The sequence below is a fragment of the Chelonoidis abingdonii genome, chromosome 3, assembly GCF_003597395.2.
Source record: "Chelonoidis abingdonii isolate Lonesome George chromosome 3, CheloAbing_2.0, whole genome shotgun sequence".
Lineage (NCBI taxonomy): Eukaryota > Metazoa > Chordata > Testudines > Testudinidae > Chelonoidis > Chelonoidis abingdonii.
In genome coordinates this window covers 26,172,060-26,190,250 of record NC_133771.1, presented here as the reverse complement: position 1 = coordinate 26,190,250, position 18,191 = coordinate 26,172,060, and the positions used below count along the sequence as shown (strand labels likewise).

Here is an 18,191-nt window from a genome sequence, read left to right as displayed (position 1 = left end):
CTCTGCCATAGGCAGTGGCAGAAAGTTATAGCCACATGTGTACACTGCCTAGCACAATGGACCTTGACTCTACATTTGGGCACCATATTAAAAATGATGATTCAATTAAATATTTGAACTTTCTCCAAGAATGGCAAGCTAGTTAAGACTCTGCATTGCTTCAGAGCTTCTGGTAGCCAGTTTTTATTTTGTTATAATATAGGATGACGTAGTAGTAATCAAATGTTAAGCAGCTTAAACACAATTAAAAACATAAGGTAAAAGTTGGAGGCTTTTTCTTGTATAAAGCCCACCACACGAAAAGGTATATTATACTCTCCTGGGGCAATTCTGTGCCAAAAAGTTAAAAATTCTGTGCTAAAAAATTAACAATTCTGCCTATTTTATTTGTCAGAACAACACTATATAATCATGGCAATTATTTTGGTAATTTATTTCAAAATAAATATCAGCAACTATGTTCAACAATACAGACACAAGAAAATTCCCTAAGGAATAGAGAGTTAAGGAAACCCCTATGACAACTTAATTCCTGTTTCTCTACCCTATTCCCCCCGGAGCCCACCCGAGGGGCCAGACATTCACAGCCATTCTTCCCAGAGGCCAGCTGCAGGGCCTCCCCCAACCCAGACTCCTAGAACCATTGCCCCCAAAGCTCACCTGTGCCTCCCCCCTCCCCTACCCAGACACTCGCATGCACCTCCTACCCCCCGCCCCCGAGCCCAGTGATCCATAGGGAGAAACATCTTGATGCTGGGCCCTGGGCTGGAATGGAGTTTCCTGCATGCCATCTCTTTCCTTCAAGGCATGCTGGGAACTGTAGCTACCAGGAATCCTACAGTCCCTCCCTGTCTCCACAGCAGCAGCATCTATTTGTGAGCTGGGCTCTGCTGGGTCTAGGACTCCTTAGTGGCCGCTGGGGGGAGAAGGAAATTCTGAGCATAATACTAATTTCTGTGCTAATTCTACTTTCTGCAATGGCGCAGAATTTCCCCAAGAGTAATTATATAGGATACATTCAACCAGCAGAGCTGTTCAAGTGTCGAAGAACTGTAATATCTGTAATATTACTGGTATAAAAAAGTATAACATTTATACATTGGGTATATTTGGGGATATTGAATGGAACTTTCAAATGTCAATCCATACCCTCCTTTCTTATTACCCACTGTATAAATACAGACAATCCAAATGATATGAATGTACCAAACTTTTTATTATTTCAAACAAACTTCTGTACAAAATAGCCCCATCACACCAGGCAAAGAAATGCACTGACATTTGCAAACAGCACATGACAACTTTAAGAATGCTTTCAGGTTTTCATTTTTCTTCATTACACAGCTCTCCTCTTTTGGCAAGTATTAACTTTAGCAAATAAAGAATCTATCAGATCCACTACGAATCTGCAGTCCATTTAGCTGACAATGGTGAAAATATTTTTTTTACATTTGGTAAATATCCCTATATTAAACTGTTTCTAATGATATCTGGGTACTCAGCAGCAGCTGTATAGTAGAGTCAGAAGCATTATTACCTGTATTACATTAGCTTCTAGAGGCCCCAATCAGAATTGAGGCCTCAAAGTAATAAGTGCTGTGTAAATATACAACAGAAGGCAATCCCCACCCCGAAGAGCTTACAAACTAAATACTGCCCAGGAACTGACACTGATAAGTAGCTTGGTAGGAGTGCAGTACAGTTTCTAGTGTACAGTGTTATATCTCCAAAATATCAAAGGGCTACATTTTCTGAAGTACATTCATGAAAACTCCAGTGACTGCACACAAATTCCAATATGCACACAGACACACACATCAGAGTTTATGCATATGCCTTAGAGTTTACATGCAAACGTGTAAGCCAAACATGCAAAATTTAGTGCAGGTTTTTGAAAATGTGATCCTTTCTACTAGAAAATTCACAGTTGCTGCAGGTCACTCAGATGCTCAAAAGAGCACTTTGTTGGTTTTGGCAAAAGATCTCTATTCCTTCGACTGGAGAAACTAAGAATAAATGCAACTCAGTGAGGAACTCAACTTCTTGAAAGTTTAAGTCACATTTGAAAACAACGGTTAAGTAAGCAACTGAAACTTCTCAGTTTTCACATGGTATTGGCTGATAAAAAGTACTATAAAAGGAGTTTGATTTTAAGGGAGTTTACAAATAGCCCAACTCCCAAACACAGTCAAACCCTCTTTATATCACTCCTGCTCTAATGAGGCCAGGTTTACACTAGAAACTTTTGCTGGTATAATAATGTCAGTTAGGGGTGAGAGAGTCTTTACAATATTTTTATATCAGCAGAAGGCTCTAGTACAGACAGTTATACCAGCAAAAAGGCTTTTTGCCCATTTAAGGTATGTCTACACTACAATAAGAGACCTGCGACTGGCCCATGTTGTGGGGATTGGGGCTATAAAATTGCAGTGTAGACATTCAGGCTTGGGTTAGAACCAGTAGCATAGCTGGGAGGGATGTCAATTTCCTGGCACCTTTGTACTCACCGGGGGGAGCGATAACAACAAACAACAACAAAAAAGGCACCACCCACTGTGACGCTTTTATTTTACTCAGTCAGCGGCACTCCGGGTCTTCGGTGGTGGGACCTTCACTCGCTCCATGGGTCTTCGGTGGCACTGAAGGACCTGCTGCCAAAATGCCACCGAAGACCCCCAGAGCGACTGAAAGGCCCGCCAAAGACGACTTGGAGTGCCGCCGGGTGAGAAAAAGTGCTGCAGCGGGTGGCGCTTCCCCCCCCCCACACAAAAATCACTCCCCATTCTCTCCACCTAGCTACGCCACTGATTAGAACCCAGAGTCTGGGACCCTGCAAGGGAGAAGGGTCCTGGGCTCCAGCCCAAGACCCAACATCTATACTGCTGTTTTATAGTCTGCAGCCCATGCCCTTTGAGATGGTGTCAGCTGACCTGGGCCAGCTGCAGGTGTTTTATTTCAGTGTAGACAGACCCTTAGATTTCATTTGGAGAACTGGCATAAGCTTTCTAATGTACACAAGGCTTTAGTACTTCCTCATTATTCTCCAAGCTTCAGGCATTAGGCTTAAGAGTATTTCTCTTATTCAGTAATACAAGCTTGTCTGAATCTGAGGATAGTCTTGAACTGCATTTTATAAGTAAATACATTAAACCTGAAACAGGATATCAGTTTCTCAACTGTGGAACAGCAAGTGTTACAGAATAAACCAAAGACACACAATGTCTTCTTTGGCACAAGAATTTGTTGGCTGTTTTCAGCCAAGCAAGAATGCGCAGTAGGTGGCCACTTTTCCTTCTGCCTAATACAAAACATGTTGTGTCTCATGCAATGGTGCTGAACATTCAAATGTCCTTCAGTCCATACAAATTCAATGGAGAACTTCGTGTAAAACTAAATTTCCAACAGCACAATAAAAAAAGAAATGAGACAATTTCACTTTTAATTTTAATTCACATTCAATTTCTCCTACAAGATTTCACCTCTAGAGTTTAGTCTATTTGACTTCAGTTTTGTCCTTACTACTGCTTACTTCTGAGAAAGAGGCAGCTTTTTTGGATTAAACAAACACAGACAACAACAGACTGTTATAGATGTAGCTGAAGTATAATGTAAAAAGATAAGGCCGACATGTAAATGGAGATTGTGCTATATAAAGTCAGTCATGTTATGACTAAAGATTCATAGATTTCAATGGATGTGAAGAACATACACACAAGTATTAACATCAATCTGTATTAAATTATGTAAACATACACATCTTCTGTGGTCAATACATAGATCCACTTGTCTCAGAAGGGACTACTGAAGCATCGCTCGAATTTGCTTGGAAGTAGATTCATCATTCAGGTGTTTTGTAGTGAACCTAGGAATTATAAATACAAAGTGAAAGCATAATACACAAATAATGAACGTGAATTAGGACATCATCAAAGCTTTGTTATCTGTTCTGCAAATTAATATGAAGTTTTACTAAATGTAGTAGGTTTACATATATTAAACATGGTTTCCTCACTTTCCCTATAGAAAACAAAGCTACAGCTGGGAACATAACTCTAAAATGGAAGATGTAATTGTATGGTTTGATATTAACACTTTCACAGAAGACAGTCAGTGGTTCCATTACCATTCATTCATTTCATCCCCATTACAAATCTCAAAACAATCTCATTAATTTTGTTAAGAAATAATCAAAATATATTCAGCTCTTTTGGAATCTTCGTTTAGTACATGTATGCCAAAGGCCACACGCGAGCTGATTTTCAGTGGCACTCACACTGCCCGGGTCCTGCCACTGGCCCGGGGGGCTCTGCATTTTAATTTAATTTTAAATGAAGCTTCTTAAACATTTTAAAAACCTTGTTTACTTTACATACAACAATAGTTTAGTTACATATTACAAACTTATAGAAAGAGACCTTCTAAAAATGTTAAAATGTATATCACTGGCACACGAAACCTTAAATTAGAGTGAATAAATGAAGACTTGGCACAGCACTTCTGAAAGGTTGCTGACCCCTGGTTTAGTACACCTGCTTACCTTAGATATGTGCATGCCTCCCTGCCCCCTTACCATACGGCCCGAGCACCTCACACCATACATACCTGAGAGCATTCAGAAGGACTTCCACGGTATCAGGAGGCTGCTCCTTTAAAACTTTTATGTACCCCTTCATCTAGAAACAGAAGCATATGACTGTTGAACAATACAGAATTTGCAGCATATGAAAACAGATAAAAACCTAACCAATACAGGTCAGCTTTATTTCCAAATATGTCTCATACAGTCAGTGAGCATGAGCAGTAAAATGTCATCATATTAAAAAATGTGCAAGGGTGATGGACCCCACAGTTCTGGCTCCAGCCCAAGCCAGAATGTCTACACAGCAATTTTTAGCCCTACAACCCATGCCAGAGAAGAAGAGCAGCTCTGTGTGGCTCAAAAGCTTGTGTCTCTCACCAATGGACGTTGGTTGGTCCAATAAAATGTATTACTGCACCCACCATGTCTCTCTAATATCCTGGGACCGACACAACTACAACTAAACTGAATATCACATTATGGAGATGTGTCTATTTCTCAAACTCTAATTGGGAAAGGGGTTTTTTGGGGGGTGGGGGGAAGGGGAAGAAGAAAAGGAAAAAAAACGAGACTATAGCTTAATGGTTTGGGCACTGGCTGGAATGTGGGAAATCCAGGTTAAATTCCTGCCCCACCTGATTCCAAACAGAATTTTTAATCCCAGGTCATTTCAAAATCAGGCAGAGCAGGGACTTGAATCTGGGTCTCCCAAATCCCCAGCCACTATCCTAACCACCAGCGATGGCCATACAAAACCCCGTAGCTTTTTCCCTGACAATTCTGTTTTTTGCAAAAACATGAAAAATGTTTTGTTTTTGTTCCAAAGCAGAATGAAAACAAATTTCAAAACCTCAAAATCTGTTGGGAAACAGAACTGTCATCCTCAGGACAGCTCTACTGCCGAGTCCCACTGCAGAGTTTTAACCACAAGTCAGTCTTTCCTCTCAATTTGAGACAACAATGTGTGTCTAAATCTGTAGGTGAATAAATGGAAGTTCAGTTAAGCACTTCCCAGACTCTTAAGTAGCGCCAAGTCTATGGATTAGCTGCACAAGATGATCTGGAAAATGTCTAAGCCTTTACTCACTGAGTAATCAAATGGACATTAGCCAATTGCTCATTCTCCCCGTATGGAAAATCCAGTTGAACTCGCAGCAATCCACGGATAGATGAGGGCAGCCTAAGGCAGAAGCTATGCCCAAAACAGTCACCAAGTTACTCAGCAGGAAAGTGGCTTTTCTCCAAAAACAGAGACAGAGACAATCAGAACCTAGGAGACTCGGAAGGTAAGAATGGGTTCATTTGCTACACTGCCTGTAGGGTGCGCCAAAACTTTTTCCAAAAGATTGCTGGCTTGGAAGGGAGAATTGCTTTCTGCAGAAAACTGACCCTTCATTTGAATAGACCCATCTGAAATACTGAAAGTATTCATACTAGGACATGCACTTTACTCTTGAAATTAAGATTTAGATCCCCTTTGCACACTCTAAAATCTGACTTGAGTATCTCCTGCCTGCCAATTCCTTTTTACTTTGTATCTAGCTACCTACACAGTTATAAACTTGGATTACAATACATAGTAAAGTGCCAGGTAAATGATCCCCATTCATTTGATAACAGCATCGTGAAACAATCATCATATATACTAGGAAAGCTATCATATACAACCGGGCTTTTGGCAACATTTCAAGTCTTATTTCTGTGGCAGCATGGTCCATTGGGTAAGATACTCAAACCAGGAAACATGGTCCCACTTCTACCATTGACCCTGGGAAAGTCAATTTGCCTATATGTGCCTCAATTTCCACACCGTAATATGGAGTCAGTGAAAGTCTTTGTAACGTGCTTTGAGATCTACAGATGAAACTATTATGAAAGCTAATATTACTATAAAAAACAGATGTACAATTTTTTTTGAAAACGATCAGTTTTTCATATGTGGGAGGGAAAGCTGTTAGGGGAAAAAAAAAAAAGGAGTTACCTTTTCCATAACTGGTGTTCTTCGAGATGTGTTGCTCCTGTCTATTCCACAATAGATGTGCGTGCTCGCCACATGCACCGGTGTCCGAAGTTTTTCCCTCTAGCAGTACCTGTAGGGGAGTGCCCCAGCGACCCCTGGAGGGGTGCCTCCATGGTGTAGTATAAAGGGTGCTGCGCTCTCAGCCCACACTCAGTTCCTTCTTGCCAGACAACTCCGACAGAGGGGAAGCGGGGCGGGATGTGGAACAGACATGAGCAACACATCGCGAAGAACATCAGCTACGGAAAAGGTAAGTGTATTTTCTTCTTCAAACGATTGCTCATATGTATTCCACAATAGGTGATTCCAAGCTATATCTGTTGGAGATGGGAAGGAGTTCACAAACTCTCGGGATGGAGAACGGCCCTGCTGAACCCAGCTTCCTTCCTGGTCTGAGACACAATTGTATAATGTGAGGTGAATGTGTGAACTGAAGATTACGTGGCAGCCCTATAAGTGTCCTGAATGGGGACATGGGCCAAAAAGGCAGCCAACGAGGCCTGCGCTCTAGTTGAGTGTGCCTTCACAATTGGTGGTGGAGGAATTTCCACCAGATCATAACAGATATAGATGCAAGAGGTGATCCAGTTGGAGAGCCGCTGAGTGGAGATCAGCTGACCTTTCACATGCTCAACCGAGGCGATGAACAGTTGCGAGGACTTTCTGAACATCTCAGTCCACTCTAGGTAAAAAGCCAGAGCCCGTCTCACGTTCAACATGTGAAGGAGGAGCTCCTTACTGGACGCATGGGGCTTGGAGCAGAGGACTGACAGAAAAATGTCCTGACCCATGTGATAGGCAGAGACCACCTTTGGGAGGAAAAAAGCGTGTGGGCGGAGCTGGACCTTATCTTTAGGAAACATCGTGTATGGGGGCTTGGAGGTCAGGGCCCTGAGTTCTGAGACCTGCCTAGCCAACATGATCGCAACCAGGAGGGCCATCTTCCACGAGAGGTGTGACCAGGAGCACATGGCTAGCAGTTCAAACGGGGGCCCCATGAGGTGGGTCAACACCAGGTTTAGGTCCCACTGCGGGCCTAACATATGGGAAGAGATGATCCAACCTCATAAAGAATACGCCAGTCATAGCATGGGAGAATACCGTGTGGCCCCGCATCGGCGGATGGAAGGCCGATATGGCACCCAGGTGCACCTTGATTGACGAGGGCGCCAGGCCCTGGGCTCTAAGGTGAAGGAGGTAGTCCAGAATAAACTGGATTGAGGTGGCCACCGGAGAAACGCCCCGCTCGTCCACCCATACGGAAAACCGAGACTACTTTGCTAGGTAGGCTCGGCGCGGGCCGCCTGCTTTCAAGGAACCCCTTCTGAGCACGTCCTTTCCTCCCTTCCTAACCATTGAGCAGCCAAGCCGTGAGGTGGAGTGCTGCTAGGTTGGGGTGGAGGCGGCGGCCCTGGTCCTGGGAGAGCAGGTACGTGTGGGACGGCAACGGCCATGGGAGGGGTGGGGGGAGTGGGAGAGGGCAACCTCCAGGCCTGTGAGGGTCCTGTACCCATGCTGCCTGGGCCACGTCGGGGCAATCAGAAGGACCTGGTCCTTGTTCGTCTTTATCTTTTCCAGGACCTTGCCAGTCACAGTGGGAATGCGGGAAAGGCATAGAGAAACTGGCTTGACCAAGACAGGAGGAAGGCATTGGAGATAGTGCCTCATCCCAGCCCTCCCCAGAGCAGAATAGGGGACAGCAACGGTGCTAAGGAGTTGCGAACAGGCCCACCTGGGGAGTTCCTCACACTTGGAAAAAAGTCTGTGCACCACCTCTGGGTGGAGAGACCATTTGTGGTGAGAGGAGAAGTCCCTGTTCAAGTGATTCGCCCACACATTCCGCATGCCCAGCAGATCGAAGGCCTGTAGGCAGATGTCGTGGGCTATACAAAAAAAGTACCACAGCCTGAGGGCTTTGTGGCAGAGGATTGGGCCCCGCCTTGCCTGTTGATGTAGAACATCGAGGCTGTGTTGTCCGTGAGGACCCTGACAACCCGGCTGTCCTGGTGCGAGTGGAAGGCCATGCATGCTAGCCGTACTGCCCTGAGCTCCTTGATGTTTATGTGGAAGATCAGATCCTGGGCCAACCACAGACCTTGGGTTTGAACGTTCCCCACATCAGCCCCCCATTCCAGGTCCAATGTGTCGGATGCCAGTTCCAGCAACAGGGACCTGCCCCTGAACCGGACCCGTTGGAGCATATTTCTCAGGAAGGACCACCACTGTAGAGAGGTGACCACTGGCTTGGGCACTGTGAGGACTTTGTCCACCCTGTCTCTGGCCTGGGAGAACTCCAAGGCCAACCAGAGCTGAAGGGACCTCATCCTGAGTCTGGTGTGACGGACCACATCTGTGCACACCAACACGTGACCCAAGAGCTGGAGGCACGCTCTGGCTGTTGTCACCGGAAACCCTGTGACCGTGTCGATGAGCTCCTTCAGGGTCTCAAACCTGTCCAGTGAGAGGCAGGCTCTGATCGACGAGGCGTCCAGGACCGCCCTGATAAACATTATGCGTTGTACCAGGACTAATGTGGACTTGGTATTGTTTACCAAAAAGCCCAAAGTGGTGCACGTGGACAGAAGCAGCGCCACATGATCCCGCATCTCCGACCAGGAGCTGCCCTTGACCAGTCATCCAGATAGGGGAAGATCTGGACTCCCTGGTGCCTGAGGTAGGCCACCACCACCAACATACATTTTGTGAATACCCTGGAGGCAGTGAACAGGCCAAAGCGGAGGACCGTAAATTAGTAGTGTTCCCACCCACCACGAAATGGAGGAAGCATCTGTGCCCCTTGAATATATGAATGTGGAAGTACACGTCCTGCAGATTGAGGGTGGCGTACCAGTCCCCGGGATCCAGGGAGGGGATGATGGAGACTAGTGACACCATGCAGAACTTGAGCTTCACCATGTACTGGGTTCAGGCCTCGCATGTCCAAGATGGGCCTGAGCCCCTCTTTGGCTTTTGGGATAAGGAAATAGTGGGAGTAGTACTCCTTGCCTTTGAACTGCCCCAGTACTGCTTCCCAGGAGCCACCCCACCTCCTGCTCGAGCAGAGCCTCATGCGAGGGTTCCCCCAGGAGGGATGGGGGAAGGGGATGGTTGGAGGGTAAACAGCGTAAACAGTCCGCATGCTCAGCTAAGCTAAGCTAAGCTAAGCAAAGCACAGCACAGGTACCACTATGGGTACCATACACTGAACGAACAAGCAGTTTTGGGGACGAGCGCCCTTTATACTGCGCCATGGAAGCAACACTCCAGGAGTCACCGGGGTGCTTCCTTGGGTGTACTGCTAGAGGAAAAACTTCCAGCATTGGTGCAGGTGGCGAGCACACACACCTATAGTGGAATATACATGAGCAATCATTCGAAGAACTTTTTTTCTTTTGTCACTTGCAGTTTAGTTTTGTTGAAGGTTAGCTGTTTAACTGATTGTAGATTTATGTTTGTCAAAAGCACCTTGGATAAATAGGTAGGTACTTTTTCCTGTATGTATGTAAGACATTAAAGGTTGATTTCACTTCATGACTATGTTCATCAAAACTTAAACTAAAACCTCTCAGTCAGCATTAAACAGGTAAAAACTTTAGGCTTAGTTTGGGTCTCAGCCAAAATAGTAACCACACACAATAGCTAGTTATTTAGATTAGAAACACTTCCAAAAAAAGAGAGAATTTTAGAACTGACAAATTAAAAGGTTAGTTTATCCCAGAATGTCAACACTGCAATTTTACTGTAATAGAACAGCTAGTAAAGGAACAGAACTGGCTTCATACAAGACAAAAGAGCAACAGTGTCTGATACAAGATTCAACAACAACTGAAAATGATTTGTATAAAAGCCTAAACTTCTATGGAAGAAATCTATAGACAAATATTTTGCAAATGTACAGAGGATTAAAAAAAATCTTTGTTGTAAATTATGCTTACGTCAATCTTTGATGTCTTAGAAAAAGCTCCCACAGGATGGACGTGATCATAGAGAATAATAACGCCCACCATTACTCTCATGCAGAACATAAGAGTTTTTTCACTGGTGAACCGACTTCTGTATTCTCTGAAAAAGAAAAAAAAATAATTCTTGACTGATTCTGCGTAGCACAATTTTATTCTTTCATGTGTTTCACATGAGAACTTTATTCTCAAACTAGAGTATTAGTGCATGGAAATCCCAAATCTGATATAATAGCATTAAAAAAGTGTAAATCAATAAGCTTTTAAGGAAACCAAAACCAGTAATGATTCTTGAATCAATCAACTTGGCAGTTCAGAGAGAGAGAGAGAGAGAAAAAAAGTCAGAAAACAACTGATGGTATAGTAAAATTGTCCACTACCTCTTCAAAGATCATATTAATCGCCTCTATGAAACCATGAATTTTAGACATTTACTAGAGGTCTCCACAGATATGGAAGGTTTAAAAGATAGACAATGCTCATTATTCACTATTAGAATGCCAAAACAATAGGAACTCAAAGTAAAGCTACTTCTGTTGTTTAAATATGAGTAGTGAACAGGTTAAATTCCTATCAAGATTTTATTTGCCTTTTAAATGGTAGCCTTAGTATGTGGATTGCCAAGTTAAACAGTCACAACAACAGTTACTCCTTGAAACCATCATCAGGGAGGTGAAAAATGAATTGAGCAGAAAAGAGGCCTGAGACTAGTCTGTGTTGTATTTCTCAACTACCTTCCCACATCAGAGGTTCAGATTAACTCCTTTATTGTTTTAACTGATGACTTTTCTGCTGATTTCTTAAATGAAAGTCAGCAATAGGAGAATGGTGAACCTTGTTAATTTCCAAAACCTAGAAGCTGTACTTTACATTTCCTTAACTTTAATTTCCTGAACTCTATTTTCTCTTGTTTAAACAATGTAGTAACAATAATAGCATATAAACAGAAACAGGCTATGAGCACTTATATCTGGAAATGTCTGATAACTATTCAGCTGTCTCCTTTATGATTTAAAAAAGCAATGTTAAAATTATGCTTTTAAAAAAGTTTAGGTGGTATTTTCAAAAGCAATCAGCATTTGCCTAACTCTGCTTCATATAAGTTTTGCCACCGACTTCATTGGAAGCAGACAGGAGAAAGCTGTGCAATTTTGAAAATGTCCCATTCCGTATTTTATTATCTTCAAAAAAACAGTTGTACCAGGATGGCAATACAGTCTCTTGCAAACAATAACTGTAGCCAATCTTGGGATAGGCATATTATCAGTGAAAACACATGCTCCTGACCCTGAGTGGCCAACACATACCCCTATAAGCTTATCAACTGGAATTCCATTACATCTATTAGTCACTCTATCTGAATGATTTTAATTCCTTAAATTTTCCTTAATTATGCAACCTTTCTGTAAGCGCATGGGCCTAAATTTTGAAAAGCGACTGATTAAGGTGTCAAGATGGGTATGAAAAATTTGATGCACTCAAAGAAGCGGATACTTAACACTTATGTAAATCAGCTTCCTATCAGATGTCAAGATGGGCAACCAAAAATTGAATTACCCAAAATAAGTCATTTTTCATTGCTCTCTTCTGAATGAGGAAGTTTAACTGTAATTCCTAGAGCATCTTTTCTAGAAAAAACATCCAATCTTGGTTTAAAAATTCTCAGTGATGGAGGATCTACCACAACCCTTGGTAATAACTCTTAGCTAAGATTAAGGGTCACTAAGATATGAAATATGGAGCAGAGGGAGGATGAATTAAAAAAGGTCACCAGATTTTTTTCCACCATCAGTAAGAATAAAATATTGTATCTTACATTTTATCATATTTAAGGCTTTGTTCATTCAATTCCTAGGACGATGATAATTTTTAGTATGTCATAGCTCCTGGAGCGTTAAGGTCAATGAGAGTTCACGGGAGATGTACTACTATTACCTTCTTTGACCTTCAATATCTCCTCCCCTCTTCCCACCATGGGTCTAGAAGCATCATGCCAGGACATTTTAGAACTGGTAGATAAACTGCAGCAGACGCCAAACAGTAAGTAAAATTAAGGGATTCCTTTCATAATGATGGATTGTACAAATAACTACAACTAGACTACAATTTAAAAAAAGCCAAAAAAACAAACAGTGGCTTCCTCATTACACAATCTTTAGCTTATTTTACTTTAATAAATCCGTTTGACCCAGTAAAATTATGTAATAGTCCCGTTCCAAAGGAGTAAGGACATTTGAGTTAAAGGTAAAGACAACATAGTCTACGTTCCTTTTGTCATTTTAGTATACTCTCCCTCTGTTCTTGTCAGCTGAGTGCAGAAACTGCGCAGAGGGATTCTCAGCTCAGATACCAACTCCCTATATGGCTTCAGGGATTTTCTTTTGCAGCCACACTTTCCCAATGTGAAATTATTAATCTAGGAGTTCACAGCTGTATTATGGAGGACTGAATTAATGTTTGCAGAACATTGGACACATGTACTCCTTGCTAACGTACAACGGGGTCCTGTTCTTGGGAAGAAATCAGTTATTCTGTTACTTACATCCCTCTCTTCTACAACGGGGGCACTGATAGTATTTGATGTTTATATTGTGATAATGCCTAAAGGACCAAACCCATCATACTAGGAACTGTATAAGCATATAATGAGAAGATGGTCTCTATCTCCAAGAGAGTTTCTCTCATCTGAACAGGAAATGGATACAAACAAATTAGGAAGGGAGCACAGAGTAACAAATGACTATGATCAACTTGGTAAGCCATGGTCATAACACAGCAGTTTTTGTAGGCATCAAAGCACAGGAGAATTCTGACTTTTTTGTTGTTGTTGCAGTTCTATCTGTTTAGATAAACTTTACATAAAATCTGTTGCAGTGAAGGTAGATTTGGCCAAACATCACAACTGAGTGAAAACCCTCTCCGTTGGCTGATTTACAGCCAAATAAAGATTAAATTTAAACAAGTTCTCTGATCAATATATACTTCCTCAAAACCTCCAGTATTTTCAGAAACAAACAAAAAACAACCAACCAACCCCTAAACACCACCCAAAAAAGACTATCTTTGTTCCCACCAGTTTGTCTATAAAAATGGCATAGCTCAGACTGAAGTATCTGGTTTTGTGATATCAACTACAGGAAGATTACCCCACATACAATTGTTTGGGGGACCTTCTAAGAAATTAGACTCCCAATCCAGCAAAGCACAGAGTATGTGCATAACTTTATGGATGCAAGTAGTCTCACTGAAGTCTACGTAGCAATTCTAACACTCTCCTGAATCAGAGCTTATGCTGTGAACCTCCCTGGGCAAAACTGTTAATTTACTAATGAAAAATATTCACACTAGTCAAGATAGGAGGCATGACTTCTTATGTTAGTTCTTTGCCTACTCACAAGTCTACTATGTATGCCTTAAATTAACATATCTATCTTAGATTTTTATAGAGCAACTACCAGGCTGGTTGCTCTATAAAAATCTACGATATTAGAAAAATATTTTAATTTAAAAGGCATACATACTAGACTTTAGTTTGCAAAAACTGCTCACATGCTAGATGGCTACTTCAACAGACCAAAAAAAAAAATTGAACTGATAAATAACTTACGGTGTTTCCAACATGACTTTACATACACTGGCCATAGTACTTAAACAGTCTGTTGTATTCTCAATCGGTAGGGTGTTGTTCTAGAAAAGTTAAACACAACTATGATCATTAAAACAGTTTGTACAACTAAATATTAAGATTCTTTGCACTATTTTCTATCACTTACTTCTGATACAAAGTGTGTTGTGGCATTGCTGAGTGTTTTCAGCATTGGTGTGGCTTCTGCATAAAATAGAGACATTCTGTTGGCCATTTCATTATTTACTTCATTCTCAATGTCTATCTGATGAAAATAGGAAGAAAAAGTAGTTAATAGATGACACTCCTTTCAAGATGTTACCAGCAGGGAGAAACAGATCAACTGCATACTCACACGCTGGTGAGCCATTATTTACATGAGTAGTCCCATTTCAGTCAATGATATAACTTGTCTGATTAACTGCTCACCAATTTAAGGAGTTGACAATACGGTCTTTAACGTAGGCAGCTTGTAAACCAATGCAAAAAACATTACCACTAGGGGTGGGAACACACAGCCATAAACTCCAGAATGGAAACAAAATGTCCAAGTTCCATTTACTTACATGTAAATTGTTTATTCTGTTGCGATTTATTGTCCGTCTGTAGTAACTGAAGTCATTTTGAATGGCTGGATTTCTCATCTTAATGGATAAAAAGAATCAGCATTCAACACCACTTCAAAATGCAAGGAAATGTTTCAGTGTATATTTAAAAATATTTCTAACCTTAAGTTCATCAAAGCGGAGAGTAAAATGTAAGATTTCTGCAAACTCCTTGGCTAAAGCCTGTTCTCGTTCCAGGTGCTGAGTTGGAGTATAGGGTGGACAAGTCAATGATTCCAATAAGCTCTGTAGTGCTTTCTCTAAAGAAGATAAAAATCACACAAAATATTGTGAAGTAAGTCATGGCTTCTGCATTTTTGACACAATGTCAATTTATATCTTGATGCTTTATGCCATATGTATAGCTATTTTTGTAACAAACTTGATTTCTAAATAAGAAGACAGGCCCTCTGTAACTTGAGGAGCCTTAAAGACATAATTAGTAATTGTCCATAGGATTCTAAAAATGAGGGATGGGGAGGGGGGGCGTCAAAAAAACAAACAAAAAAACCTGGTGCCTCACTCTCTGCCATCATTCCCAGACCTTCCACATCCCTAATTCTTTGACAGTCCTTCCCATACACAAATGCTAAAGAAAGATCTATTCCATCCAGTCCCTCAGACTCTTCATCCACCTTACTTCCCCTAATGGCCACCCCGCTCCACTTCATACTGAAGATGCTTCTGGGACCTCTGCCAAAAAGAATCCACCCTTCGTCACCAATGCCACTGTGGTCCAACATGAGGATTACAAATGCAGAGTGAGGGACATGGCAATACATGATGCAGGGATAATCTCCTACAAAGGCTTTGTGAGGGGAAAACTCAGCCAGGAGGACCTGAAGATTGTCTATACTTGTTCCCCATTCCACTCAGGAGCCCTAATCCAGACCGTCTTTCCCAGCTGTCTCCTAGATGCTCTCCCTTAGCTTAGGAAATTGACCAGTACTGATAGTGAAAACATACTCAAAGGCTGGCCAGAACCCTCAATGTTAAAGCATATGGCTTCATGCTGCTTTTAATAAACTTCCAAAATTACATCAGAATAAATTTGTGTTCAAATCTGTGCAAACAGAACGTACAGGCTTCCCAGAAGAGAGAAATCTAGGCACTGTAGTCAAATTAATAGAACAATGTTTTACTGTGCAACTCTAAGCTTTCAGAAGAAGAGAAGCTTTGCATATCTGTATATGGAAAAAAAAAAGTCAGTTAAAACAAATGAGGCACTCACCTAGCCTGAGTGAAAACTCATAAAACTGCTTCAGTCTCAGAACCCGAGGACACACTGAATTCCAAGCTTTTTCTTGAAGTTGGATATCATTTGGGTTTTGTATTGCCTACAATGATAATATTACTGTAAATACATATGACACTGGAGTAAAGAACCAGGCTTTTGTGGATGTATAGATATAGGAAGATTGCCAGTATGGTAGTTTTAAAAATATTTCTTGAAAAAAAATCGAGAACAATTGTAAGAAAAAAACTGTTGAATGAAAAAAAAAGCGCCAAAAATAAAAGGTCAAGGACTTTTTTAAAAAAAGAGCAAAACAAAAATATCGAGGCATCTGTTTCAGCTGTGATAGAAACAATATCATTTAATGCAGCCCCTGGGAATTATTTTAAAACTATCCATTCAAAGTGCAGCACCCACATACAGGAGCATGCTTCAGAATCATCTTTTAGGTCAAAGTATCCGTAGCAGAAACATTAATGAAGGCCATTTGCACTACACTCACACTGAAAAGGGTTTATAGGGTCAAAGCTTGGTCCCTTCACAGTGAATGGGAGTTCCGTCACTACTTTACTAGTAGGTTTCGGCTGTTAAGTAACCAATAGCTCTTACTAATGATAACCCATGAAGATCTTGTATCAGAGAGACCAAGACACCTATCTTGGCAAACGCCCTAGGTTAAGTAGAGCTAAAGCAGACAGATACAATTCTGAATGCTAGCAGATAATTGTAGCAATTCAGAAGCCTTCCTTTAGACAATCACATGTAGAATTGTGTAATTACAGTGTATTTTTATGGTGTCATGTGACAGTCTTACACAGAACAGAAACTATTTTGCATTTTTCCTATGTTTACAGTGCCTTAATGATATTGAAATATTTTTCTAAATATGGATGTTGATTTTATTCCCCATAAAGGTACATAAAATGTGTTTTGTGAGAACCAAAGTACAGTATTCAATAGAATATTAAGATGTTTAAATAAAACACCACTAACAGTACTGTACCTATCATTAAAAGAGTGAATGTAATTTAATTCTAAATATCTACTGTATTTTATAAGTACAGTTTTACTGAGTACTTTTAATACAAATTTTTGTGAACTGTCTGGCATGCAAAGTAGAAATAAATACTGCAGGCTATTACTTGATGTTTCTTCAAGAGAAATGTCATTGCTATATTATCATACATCTCTTATTTCTTGTCCAGCTCCTTTGTAAGACTGAAGGTCTGCAAGCAAGTTTTCAGAATCCTGTAAAACTGCATTGATCCGATTCCATACCTCCCTTTCTCCATCTGTAGGCTGTGCATCTAAGAAATATAAAAAGTGAAAACACAATGTCACATTACAAATGAAATATGAATGTCAACATAATTCAATTCTATTTATGGAGTTAACTCCAACTGGCTCAGTCATAATTGATTCTGTTTTTATTCTGGTACGACTCCACTAACTTCAAAGAAATTATTCCTTTATATCAAAGAAAGAAAGATCAGAATCAGGCTCTGATCCAAAGCGGATTCAAGTCAATTCCCATTGATTTTGGTGGGCTTTAGATCAGAACCAGTGTCTTTGTTCAATTCTCCCCCCCACTTCTCAAGTCAGTACAATCAAATGTTCAAAATATTTAGATAGACAAGGTGGGTGAGGTAATCTCTCTTATTGGACCAACTTCTGTTGGAGAGAGAGAGACACAAGCTTTCAAGATTACACCTGAACAGCAGCTCTTCACGTGTAAGCTCGAGAACTTGTCTCTCACCAACAGAAGCTGGTCCAATAAGTGATATACCCTTATCCAACTTGTCTCTCTACCATACTAAGACTGACACAGCTACAACAACATTGCATAGAAAAAAGTTAGGTATTTTTCAGAAGTAAATAAATTAGAAACTAGGACAACCTAACTGCTTAACTGAAAGTTTCTTTTCTTTGAGTAATAAAGTCCACAAATCCATTACAATGGCTAGTTCAGCCTCCTTGCAGCTTGAGGGTAAAACCAGATCTGTCTGTCCCGGGCAACAGGAGACAGCCTCATCCATGAAATTCCCTCTAGTTAGGACAACCGTGACAGCCCAGATAATTCAATTCTACTTTCCTAACTTAGTACAAGACTTTAATTAAAACTGTATTAAGTCAATGTTCAGCTGTAAACTTTTGAAAGAAACATATTTT

At 41.1% G+C, this 18,191-nt stretch overlaps 1 protein-coding gene across 7 annotated transcripts in view; it reads right to left on the bottom strand.

Moving 5' to 3' along the window:
• Positions 1 to 1,197: 1,197 nt before the first annotated feature.
• CYRIA (CYFIP related Rac1 interactor A) overlaps positions 1,198 to 18,191 on the bottom strand; it is a 91,491-nt gene continuing 74,497 nt past the window's right edge. For 4 of the 7 annotated variants that reach the window (XM_075063667.1, XM_075063666.1, XM_075063670.1 and 1 more), the window contains 9 exons: positions 17,208 to 17,329; positions 16,020 to 16,125; positions 14,912 to 15,048; positions 14,750 to 14,827; positions 14,332 to 14,448; positions 14,166 to 14,245; positions 10,535 to 10,661; positions 4,603 to 4,673; positions 2,770 to 3,862 (listed from right to left, as the gene is read on the bottom strand). In XM_075063667.1, coding sequence (XP_074919768.1) covers positions 3,799 to 3,862; positions 4,603 to 4,673; positions 10,535 to 10,661; positions 14,166 to 14,245; positions 14,332 to 14,448; positions 14,750 to 14,827; positions 14,912 to 15,048; positions 16,020 to 16,125; positions 17,208 to 17,329 — 902 coding nt within the window. In that variant the 3' untranslated portion in view covers positions 2,770 to 3,798. Of the gene's footprint in view, positions 3,863 to 4,602; positions 4,674 to 10,534; positions 10,662 to 14,165; positions 14,246 to 14,331; positions 14,449 to 14,749; positions 14,828 to 14,911; positions 15,049 to 16,019; positions 16,126 to 17,164; positions 17,330 to 18,191 lie in introns of those variants that run through there. The other 3 variants (XM_075063668.1, XM_075063665.1, XM_032779009.2) reach the window with 3 other exon arrangements.